The sequence below is a fragment of the Trichechus manatus genome, unplaced genomic scaffold (assembly GCF_000243295.1).
Source record: "Trichechus manatus latirostris isolate Lorelei unplaced genomic scaffold, TriManLat1.0 scaffold00164, whole genome shotgun sequence".
NCBI lineage: Eukaryota > Metazoa > Chordata > Mammalia > Sirenia > Trichechidae > Trichechus > Trichechus manatus.
This window is the reverse complement of record NW_004444100.1, coordinates 4,413,461-4,425,400: the sequence shown is the minus strand read 5'-3', so window position 1 is coordinate 4,425,400 and position 11,940 is coordinate 4,413,461. Positions and strand designations below refer to the sequence as shown.

At 39.5% G+C, this 11,940-nt stretch overlaps 1 protein-coding gene across 1 annotated transcript in view; it reads left to right on the top strand.

Moving 5' to 3' along the window:
- The window catches only part of TSPAN8 (tetraspanin 8), a 75,506-nt gene extending 63,770 nt beyond the window's left edge, over positions 1–11,736 (top strand). Inside the window, exon 8 of the mRNA XM_023740831.1 lies at positions 9,948–11,736. Coding sequence (XP_023596599.1) covers positions 9,948–9,953 — 6 coding nt within the window. The 3' untranslated portion in view covers positions 9,954–11,736. The remainder of the gene's footprint in view (positions 1–9,947) is intronic.
- Positions 11,737–11,940: the final 204 nt, after the last annotated feature.

Genomic DNA, 11,940 nt, shown 5'->3' with positions numbered 1-11,940 from the left:
CTTTTGTTTGTGGATTTTTTCATTTCTTTTACTTTTGTAGGTTTTGTTTTTACTGAGACTTTATGTTTTTCTTCTTTATGTTGAGGAGTAGATTTGTTAACTTTCTTTGTGGTTACCTTGAACTTTACTGTTATCTTCCTAGTTTTGAGCCAGTCTATTATTACTTGGGATCGCCTTGCTTTCCTCTCCGTTAGAAGGTTCTATACCTATACCATTTTTTTCCCCTTTTTTATTGTTCTGATGCTGTTGTCATTTATAGATTAACCTCTCTGGTTCCCTGTTGTAATTCTTTTGGTTTTGCATAGTCCTTAAGAGTTCATTTTCTGGGTTGGTATCTAGGTAGTACAATCCCGTGTCCTGTATTCAGCCTGTGGTCTGATGTTGTTTGTTCTCAGGTCGAAGGACTCCCTTTAATAAGTCTTGTAAGTTTGATTTGGTTTTTACATAGTTGCTTAATTTCTGTTTATCTGGAAATGACCTAATTTCACCATCATATTTGAACAAGAGTTTTGCAGGATATATTATTCTTGGCTGGAAACCTTTTTCTTTCAAGGTTTTATATATGTCATCCCATTGCCTTCTTGTCTGCATGGTTTCTGCTGAATAATCCGAGCTTAGTCTTATTGTTGCTCCTCTGTATGTGAGTTTCTGTTTTTTTCAAGCTGCTCTCAGGATTCTTTGTTTGTCTTTGGTTTTAGTGAGTGATTATGATATGCCTTGGTGATTTTCTTTTGAGGTCTATCATATATGGGGTTTGTTGAACTTCTTGGATAGTCAGCTTTTCATCTTTCATGATATTGGGGAAGTTTTCTGTCAGCAATTCTTCAGTGATCCTCTCTGTGTTTTCTGTTTTCTCCCCCTGTTTTGGAACTCCGATCACTCGAAGATTTTTGCTTTTGATTTTATCCCACATAATTCTCAGGGTTTCTTCATTTTTCTTCATTCTTTTTTCTGATTTTTCCTCAAACAGAGTTGTATGCAAGTGTTTGTCTTCAATTTCGCTGATCCTATCTTCCATCATTTAAAAGCTGCTCCTCAGACTTTCTATGACACTGTCCATTTCTGAAATCTTGTGTATCTTTTGGATTTCTAATTGTTGTATTTGTATGATTTATAGTTGTGAATTTATTTTAGCAACTTGTTCCTGTATTATTTTCTTGAATTTTTCCATTTTTTTGTCTGTATTTTTCATGAATTTGTCTGCCTTTTCCATGAATTTGTCTATTTTTTCCTCATTTTTGTCTGCTTTTTGCTTCAACTCTTGGGTAATTCTGAATATCAGAGAGTTGAATTCCCTATCAGTTAGGTCTAGTGCCTTTTCTTCTACTGGAAAGTCATCTGGTGTTTTATTTTGGACTCCTATTGGTACAGTCCTGTCCTGTTTTTGTAAATGTTTTGTTATTTTCTGCTGTCTTTGGGGCATACAGTGGTTATTTTCCTCATTTATTGATTGTAGATTTGTTTGTTTCATCCTGATTTTTTGTTTTATTTGGTTATGTCTGAGCAGGCGAGCTGTGCATTCTTTGTTGTTGCTCATCTGTGGGCACGATACTTTTCACCTCCTTCTCCAGTGGTCAGGGTCAGTCACTCAGGTATGGTACAGCAGGGCAGGTCCAGCTGAATGGGAGTTGCTGGGATGGGTTGTTTGTGGCATATACCAGGGCTGACAGTGTAGACTGGGAATCAGTGCAGGGCAGGTTCCAGTAGGCCATGCCTGTGCTGCTTGAGAGTGTGATATTCAGCGCATAGTGCAGGTAGGCAGGAAGGAGGGGGTAGATTGTGATGTGTGGAGCTAAGATGGGTATGGAAAAGAGGAGAGAGAGGAGAGAGGAACAGGAGCCAAAAACAAACAAAAAAGAGTGCTAAGGGAGCTTGCTATGGGAGTGGAGAGATGATAGACGGAGAAATGGGGAAAAACAAAAATGAAAAAAAAAGAAAAAGAAAAGGGGTAAAAGAAAAAATGAATAAATCAAGAAACTGGAAACAAAGAAAGATATAAAGGGAATAAGAGAGAGAAGAAAACAAAACAAAGAAACAAAACAAAACAAAAATAATTAAAAAAAGAAAAAAAAAAACAAGAAAAAAGAAATGCCTGGAGAGAAGTCCCTGTGCATCTGCGCAGACTAAGGGAGTAGCTTCCAAGCTGCGCAGTATTGCCCTGCTAGAAGGGGCTCCCAAGCAGAGAAAAGAAAAAGAAAATAAACAAACAAATCTAAACAGAACAAATCAGAGCAGACAAACAAACAAAAAATCCCCTGAGGTGTCACCAGCATGGCGGCACAGGCCAGGAAGTAGTTTCACAGTAGAGCAGTGTTTCGCCGCCTTTCAGGAAGAAGTAAAGATGGCACACAGAGCCAGGTATTTGAGAGAAAGGAGGGGGAGGTGGTGAGAGGTAAGGAAGAACTCTAAAGTAGTGGAAAAAAGCAACACCAGCAACCAACAAAAGGCACTCAGGGAGCTGGCCAGAGCAGGTGGGTGGAATCCAAGCAACACTGGGGTGAAGCTAGTGCTTCCCAGCCAAGAGACTGTGGCTGCAGGAAGCAGAGGAGGCTAAGTCAGGGGGGAGAAGGGTGGTGGGTGTTAAAGCATATATCACTGGTTACTGGTTGTCCTGTCTCCTGCTGGAGGCTCAGTTATGCTGCTTTCTCATACCCCCTGTTCGCTGGTCTCTGATAGGAGTCCAAGATGGCAGATCCATGCTGAGGTAGCTGTTAGGGGACCTCTGCATGTATCTCTCCTCGCTCTCTGTTCTCGGTCAGTTTCTTATTCCATTTAGTGCTTGGCTGAGTTCTTTATCTGTTCATTTGATGCTTAGGGTTTCAGGATTGACGTGTGACTCTGTTTGAGTTAGTTTTGCTGATCTTTGCTGCAGAGGGACAGTGTGGTGCTTCTGACTATAGTGCCCGGAAGTTCTGGATCCTGTTTTTTAAATCCATTCTGTTACTCTCTGTCTCTTAATGGGTGCATTTAAGCCATTTATATTCAGTGTGATTATTGATAGATGTGAGTTGATTGCTGTCATTTTATAGTGCTTTTTTTTGTGGTGCTGACGTTTTCTTTGTTCCTCTTACTCTCCTGTGCTAAATTCCTTTTGTTTGTGAAATTTTTTTAAATTTCTTTTTTTACTGAGACTTTATGTTTTTCTTCTTTATGTTGATGAGTAGGTTTGTTAACTTTCTTTGTGAGTACCTTGAAATTTACCCTTATCTTCCTAGGTTTGAACAAGTCTATTATTACTTGGTATTGCCGTGTCTTCCTCTCCATTAGAAAGTTCTGTACCTACACTATTTATTCCCTCTTTTATTGTTCTGATATTGTCATTTACAGATGAACCTGTCTGGTTCCCTGTTGTAATTCTTTTGGTTTTGGATAGTTCTTGAGAGTTCATTTCCTAGGTTGGTGTTTGGCTGGTACAATCTTGCATTCTAGATTCCGGCTGTGGTCTGATGTTGTTCATTCTCAAACCAAAGGACACCTTTTAATAATTCTTGTAAGTTTGGTTTAGTTTTTACGTATTCCCTTAATTTCTCTTTGTCTGGAAATGTCTTAATTTCACCATAATATATGAATGAGAGTTTTGCAGGATATATTATTCTTGGTTGGCAATTTCATTCTTTCAAGGTTTTATATATGACATCTCATTGCCTCCTTTCCTGCCAAATAATGGTTTCTGCCAAATAATCAGAGCTTAGTCTTATTGTTTCTCCTCAAGCTGCTCTCAGGATTCTTTGTCTTTTGTTTAAGTAAGTGTAATTATGATATGTCTTGGTGATTTGATTTTGGGGTCTATCCTGTATGGTGTTTGTTGGGCTTCTTGGCTGGTCAGCTTTTCACCTTTCATGATATTAGGGAAGTTTTCTGTCAGCAATTCTTTAATGATCCTCTCTGTGTTTTCTCTTTTCTCCCCCTGTTCTGGAACTCTGATCACTCACAAATTTTTGCTTTGGATTGTATCCCACATAACTATCAGTGTTTCTTCATTTTTCTTCATTCTTTTTTCTGATTTTTCCTCAAGGTCATATCCAAGTGTTTGTCTTCAGTTTCTCTGATCCTGTCTTTCCTTGTTTCAAACCTGCTCCTCAGCTCTTCTAAGACACTGTCCATTTCTGAAATCTTGTTGTGTATCTTTTGGATTTCTAATTGTTGTTTTTGTATGACTTTTAGTTGTGAATTTATTTTAAAATTTTGTTCCTGTACTATTTTCCTGAATTCTTCCATTTTTTGGCTGCATTTTCCATGAATTTGTCTGCCTTTTCCATGAGTCTATCTATTTTTTCCTCATGTTTGTCCGCTTTTTGCTTCAACTCTTGGATAGCTCTGAATATTAGAGATTTGAATTCCCTTTCAGGTACTTCTAGTGCCTTTTCTTCTACTGAAAAGTCATCTAGTGTTTTATTTTGGACACCTACTGGGACCATCCTGTCCTGTTTTTGTATAAGTTTTGATATTGTCTTCTGTCTTCAGGACGTTCGGTAGTTATTTTCTTCATTTATTGATTGTAGATTTATTTGTTTAATCTTGCTTTTTTGTTTTATTTGGTTATGTCTGAGCAGGCAGGCTGTGCATTATTTGTTGCTTTCTCATCTGTGGGCACAATACTTTTTACCTCCTTCTCCAATGTGCAGGGCCAGTCGCTCAGCTATGGTGCAGCAGGGCAGGTTCAGCTGAAGGGGAGGGGCTGGGCTGGGTTGTTTATGGTACATACTATGGCCAACAGGGCAGGCCAGGAATCAGTGAGGGGAATGTTCCAGTAGACTGTGTCTGTGTTGTTTGGGATATGATGTTCAGGGCATGCTATAGGTAGGCAGGAAGGATGGGGGAGGTTGTGATGTGTGGAGCTAAATGAGTATGGGAAAGAAGAGAGAGAGCAGAAACAGGAGCCAAAAACAAACAAACAAAAAACACACACACACAAACAGTGCTAATGGAGCTTGTCATTGGAGTGGAGAGATGAGAGGCTGAGAAGTGTAGAAAAACAAAATGGAAAGAAAAATAAAAACAGAAAAAGAAAAAATAAAATAAATAAAAGTTAAAAAACAAACAAACAAGAAAATAGAAGCAAAGCCCCCAAGGATTCCATTAGTGAGGCTGCAAAGACCAGGGAAGTGGCTCTCAGGCCTCAAAGTACAGCCTGGCTAGAAGGGTCAGAGGTGTCACACAGCGCTAGGTATTTAGGAGACAGGATAAGAAGGTAAGTATAGAGAGACGAGAAACAGAAATGAAGAAAGACAAAAAGAAAAAAAAAGAGACAAAAAAGAAATTACCCCAGGGGTCCCACCAGCACGGCTGCACAGACAGGGTATGTGGCTCCCAAGCTGGGAAGTACAGCCCGGCTAGAAGGGCCTCCCCAGTTGAAAGAAGAAAAGGAAAACAAATAAACTAAACAAACACACAAACAAAAAAGGCCCCTGGGATCCCACCAGCATGGTTGTGCAGACTAGGGAAGCAATTCCCCAGCCGAGCAATGCTTCAAAGCCTTTCAAGAAGATGCAAAGCTGGCACACAGAGCCAAGTGTTTGAGAGAAAGGAGGGGGATGTGGTGAGAGGCCAGTAAGAAACCAAAAGAATCGGAAAAAAGCAACACAAGCAACAAAAAAATGGCACTCATGGAGCCAGACAATGTGGGCAGGGCAAATCCGAGTGGCATGGGGCTGAAGCTGGCATCTCCTGGCCGAGAGACTTTGGCCAGTGGGAAGTGGTGGAGGTCAAGTGAGGGGAAAAAGGGTAGGGGGTGAGAAAGTGTGTATCACCGGTTACCAGTTGTTCTGTCTCCTGCTGGGAGCTCCGTGAAGCTGCTTTCCCATACCCCTGTCTTCCATTCTTCAGTGTGGGCAGGGTAAATCCAAGCTGCATGAACCTTGCACTTCCTGTTCTGCTGAGCAACTGCAGCCAGCTAGGAAGGGCCTGAGGCCAAGTGGGGAGGAGAAGGATGGTGGGTGGGAAAGCGTGTATCACTGGTTACTAGTTGTTCTGTCTCCTGCTGGTAGCTCCATGAAGCTGCTTTCCCATACTCCCTGTCTGCCAATCTCTGACAGGAGTCCAAGATGTCAAATCCGTGCTGCGTTAGCTGATAGGGGACCTCGGCATGCATCTCTCCTTATTCTCTGTTCTCTGTCAGTTTCTTATTCCATTCAGTACTTGGCTGAGTTCTTCATCTCTTCATTAGGCACTTAGGGTTCCAGGATTGACGTTTGTCTCTGTTTTACTTAGTTTCTCAGGTCATTGCTGTGGGAGGACAGCTTGGCGCTTCTGTCTATAGTGCCATGTTGGCTCCTCTTCCCTCTGGATTTTAAAAAATAAAAATAAAAAAATGCCTAATATGGAAACATGCAAGTCAAACAAATTAAGCCCAAGAAGTACTCAGAAATAAAACAAATATCAAATGTTTTGAATGAACATTAGTATATGATGAGTATTTGTTGAATTGGGAAAAGGAGAGTACCATGGATCTGGAAGCTGGAGACTTGGATTGTAAGCAAGACTTTGGATTTGGCTCTGTGTGATGCTGGCTAAACCCCCAATATCATTTTGATCATCTTTAATTATCCTTCAGTGGTTTGAATTACTGGACTTCAGAAAGCACTTTCCAAAGATATAAAGATCTAAAGATCCTTAGATAGAAAGAGCAAGTTTCTGAAGAAAGAACCAACTTTCTTTCTGGGAAGCATCCAGTCATAAATATGCAAAAATCTCTTGGAAACAGCAGATATTTGAGAAATAAAAAGCAGAAATTCTATTTTTCCCAGTACCCAGCTTACTCTCATATGTAATTATCCTATACTTTTATGGTCAAAAGGTAGTAATGTGTGTCCTGAGAAACTTATATTTTTCAATAAGGGTAGGGGAAAAGGAAGGAAAGGTGGTTGACATATGAGATTACTGTCTCCAAAGAAAAATGCCTATTCAAATAAGATTGTTTGAGAGTGATGGATTAAATTATAATGTTGGGTTACTTCTTGTGAGAAAGTTTTGGTAAAATAATTAAAATTTCTTTTTTATCTAATCAGTCTTCATTGAAAAATGAAAGACAGCACCATGAAAGAGAGGAAAAAGGGGTAGACACCAAAATTTATTTAGTAAAAAGAAACAAACAAACAAACAAAATAACAAAACCCAGCTGTCTTCGAATCAACTCCGACTCATAGAGACCCCATGTGTATCAGAATAGAACTGTACTCCATACAGTTTTCAATGGCGGATTTTTTCAGAAGTAGATAGCTAGGCATTTCTTCTGAGGTGCCTCTGGGTGAACTTGAACCTCCAATAGATTGATTAGCAGTCAAGCTGCTTACTTATTTGCAGCATCCAGGGACTCCATTTATTAAGTGTTGTTGTTAGGTGCTGTCAAGCCAGTTCCAACTCATAGCGACTCTCTGTACAAAAGAACGAAACACTGTCCGGTCCTGCACCATCCTCACAATCATTTTTATACTTGAGCCCATTGTTGTAGCTACTGTGTCAATCCATCTCATTGAGATTCTTCCTCTTTTACCCTGACCCTCTAATTTACCAAGCATGATATCCTTCTCCAGGACTGTTCCCTCCTGATAACATGTCCAAAGTATGAGAGACATAGTCTCACTATTGTTGCTTCTAAGGAGTATTCTGGTTGTACTTCTTCCAGGACAGATTTGTTCATTCTTCTGGAATTCCATGATATATTCAATATTCTTCACTAACACCATAATCCAAAGGCATCAATTCTTCTTCAGTCTACCTTATTCATCATCCAGATTTTTCATGCATATGAGGTGATTGAAAACACCATGGCTTGGGTCAGATGCACCTTTTTCTTCAAGGTGGTATCTTTGCTTTTTAACACTTTAAAGAGGTCTTTTGCAGCAGATTTGCCCAGTGCAATGCGTGCTTTGATTTCTTGACTGCTGCTTCCGTGGGTGTTGATTGTGGATCCAAGTAAAATAAAATCCTTGACAACTTCAATCTTTTCAATAGTTTCTCAGTTTATCATAATGTTGCTTATCGGTCTGGTTGTGAGGATTTTTGTTTTCTTTATGTTAAAGTGTAATCCATACTGAAGGCTGTGGTCTTTGGTCTTCATCAGTAAGTGCTTCAAGTCCTCTTCATTTTCAGCAAGCAAGGTTGTGTCATATGCATAATGCAGGTTGTTAATGAGTCTTCCTCCAATCCTGATGCCCCGTTCTTCTTCATATAATCCAGCTTCTCAAATTATTTACTCTGCATACAGATTGAAGAAATATGGTGAAAGGGTATCACCCTGATGCACACCTTTCCAGACTTTAAACTGTACAGTATCCCCTTGTTCTTTTCAAACAACTACCTCTTTATCTATGTACAGGTTCCTCATGAGCACAATTAAGTGTTCTGGAATTCCCATTCTTTGCAATGTTGTCCATAATTTGTTATGATTTACACAGTTGAATGCCTTTGCATAGTCAATAAAACACAGGTAAGCATCTTTCTGGTATTCTCCGCTTTCAGCCAGGATCCACTTGACATCAGCAGTGATATCCCTTGTTCCACGTCCTCTTCTGAATCTAGCTTGAATTTCTGGTAGTTCTCTGTTGATATATTGCTGCAGCCACTTTTGAATGATATTCAGCAAAATTTTACTTGCATGTGATATTAATGATATTGTTCGACAATTTCTGCATTCAGTTGGATCACCTTTCTTGGGAATAGGTGTAAATATGGATCTTTTCCAGCTGCTTGGCCAGGCAGCTCTCTTCCAGATTTCTTGGCATACATGAGTGAGCACTTCCAGTGCTGCATCTGTTTGTTAAAACATCTCAGTTGGTATTCTGTCAATTCCTGGAGCTTTGTTTTTCGCCAATGTCTTCCTTCAGTGAAGGTCGGATGTCTTCCTTCAGTGAAGCTCGGACTTCTTCCTTCAGTGCTATCGGTTCCTGATCATATGCTACCTCTGAAATTGTTGAATGTTGACAATTCTTTTCAGTATAGTGACTCTGTTCCTTCCATCTTCTTTTGATGCTTCCTGCGTCATTTAATATTTTTGCAGCAGAATCTTTCAATATTGCAACTTGAGGCTTGAAATTTTTCTTCAATTCTTTCAGCTTGAGAAATGCCAAGCGTGTTCTTCCCCTTTGGTTTTCTATCTCCAGGTCTTTGCACATGTCACTATAATACTGTATTTTGTCTTCTTGAGCTGCCCTTTAAAATCTTCTATTCAGCTCTTTTACTTCATCATTTCTTCCTTTTGCTTCAGCTGCTTGACATTCAAGAGCAAGTTTCAGAGTCTCTTCTGCCATCCATTTTGGTCTTTTCTTTCTTTCCTGTCGTTTTAACGACCTCTTGCTTTCTTTATGTATGCTTTCTTCATGTATGAAGAAATGCCTTTTTTCAAAGGCATTCTACTATTTATTTAGTAGATACCAGCTATTTGTCAGGCTCAGTGCTAGGCATTTTGCATGTTTATCCCAAGTAAATATCTCAACACTAATGCCAGGATTCCACTCCCAGAGATTTTGAATGAACTGGTAGATAAAATGTGCAGCTGAGATTGAGAACTACTGCCCTTGGGGGTCCAGTGATGACCAATTCCTGCTCCCCAGTAACTTTTTTTCTTGTGTTGTTTTCTATAGTATTTATAGAAAATTTTGTAAATTTTATCAGGCATGTTCCCTTATAGCACAGGCAGTACCTGCATGCCACCCACAATAACAAGATCACCTTGAAACATACCCAATAACTCTTAAATATTTTCTGCTCTTGAGCTTGTATGCTAACCTCATAAATTCAAGGTTGATCCTTTTGCAATTTCCTCTTTGGCCCTAATTTCGAAAAGGAATTTGGGGCAGCTGATCAAGTGCTTAACTGTACAACAATTTAGAGCTAGAATCTCTCCAGTGTTTTGTAAAACATATAGGACTCAGCAGTCTTGCATTTAAAACAGCGAACATTGCTCTGTCTTCCATTGTCTAATATGGAATGATTTTTTTTTTCTTTAGACTTGATTCATTGCCTCAGGTGTGCCTGTGGAGTAAGATGCAGCAGCCTGTATTATAAAGTCTCCACTATTTGACTTAGAATGGTCTACTGGCGTACACTTTTCCCAGGATTTGAACAGCAGCACTGTCTTTGTTGAGGCTTGCACAGCCCAAGGACTACTACCCAAGCTATCAGTGTGTACAGTCCTGCCTCTATGAAACAGTCACTCACCTGTAAACAAAATGGTCATGAGCTGTAATCGCCTGCCAAGGTCACACTATCACGAGCCTGCAGCAGTTAAATGCCAACCACACAGCTTTAAAACCCTGTTGGCATAGTACAAGACTTTAGAAACTGCCAAAGGGGACATGACCTACCTACACAACTCAAATCCGTGGGCCATAAATCCAAACCCCATGAGAAGCCTCTTCACATGTTATTTTGTTCTACAAATTCTACTCCCAATTTTATTTCTCATTGTTCAAAGCACATGCACCAAATACTGAGTCTTGAGATAACACTCCCAAAACTGCAAAGTTCTTCCATGGAATAATTCAGGAGACATGCTCTGTTGGCAGGATGGCTTCCAAAGGGGAAAAAGGAGGAGCTAAGCTAAGCATGCTCAGTTTACTTACTCCAAATATACCACCAGATGAATCGCTTCACTTCATCTGGGCAAGCGGAAGGGCAAGGTAAGGTTGTAGTGGTGGTGAGGAGGGTAAGCTGAGAGGCTTAAAGAGTTAAACTAATTGAGCTCCCTGAACAGGGGAGGGAGTATCAGAAATGGGGAAGAAGAATTTTTCTTAGCAATCCTCATTTGAAAGAATATTTTTAAATTTTATTATTTTAACTTCTAATTGAAACCAAAAAAGACCAAACCTGTTGCCGTCGAGTTGATTCTGATTCACCACGAACCTACAGGACAGAGTAGAACTGCCCCATAGAGTTTCCAAAGAGCACCTGGTGGATTTGAACTACCGACCTTGTGGTTAGCAGATGTAGCTCTTAACCACTACATCACCAGGGTTTCCTTTCTAATTGAAGATGGCATATATTCAGAAAAATGAACATATAAGTATGGTAGTTTTAAAATATATCCAAAAATCATTTGATACTCCACTCTTCAAAAGGAAGAGCCCAATTCTTCTCCCCTCGAGTGTGGGCCAGACTTAGTGACTCACTTCTAGTGAGTAGAAGGTGATATAAGTGTGACTTCTGAAATTAGGTCATCAAAAGCATTGCAGTTTCCTCCTTGTCTTCTCTCTTAAACCACTCACTCAGGAGAAGCCAGCTACCATGTTGTGAAGACTCTCATGTAGGCCAATGAAGAGATATACGTGGTCAAGAGCTAAGGCCTCCTGCCAACATCCAGGTGAATGAGCCTTCTTGGATGAAGATCCTCCAGCCCCAGTCAAACCTTCGGATAACTATAGCCCCATTCAACAACTTGACCATAACCTCATGAGAGATCCTGACCAGAAACACTCAGCAGAGTTTCTCCTCAGTTCCTGGCCCACAGAAACTGTGAGATAATAATTATTTAGCATTGCTGTAAGTCCCTCTAAGTTTTGAGTAATCTGTTATACAGCAATCAATAACTAATACAATAAGTATACAAATCAATTTTCAGAAGCTGAACCCCCCAGTACCCAAAGCAAGAAGCAGAACATTACCCTACTTCAGAAGTTCCCTTTATTTTTCTTTCCAGTCATTGCCCTCTTCCCTGAAGAGTATGTATAATATTGATTTCTAACAGCATATATTAGTTTTGCCTGTTTCTGTACTTTATATAAATGAGATTTAAGACTATATGCTGTTTTTGGTCTGATTTCTTTCACTCAACATTATATTTATGAGATTTATCTATATTGTTGAGTAGAGTTGTAGATGATTAATTTTTGTTGCTGCATAGTTTTCCATTGTATGAATATGTTGAAACTAATTTATCAAAAAAATATACTATTTATTAATTTTATTAAATAATTTTTTACAGTTATATATTAAAATGAAGTC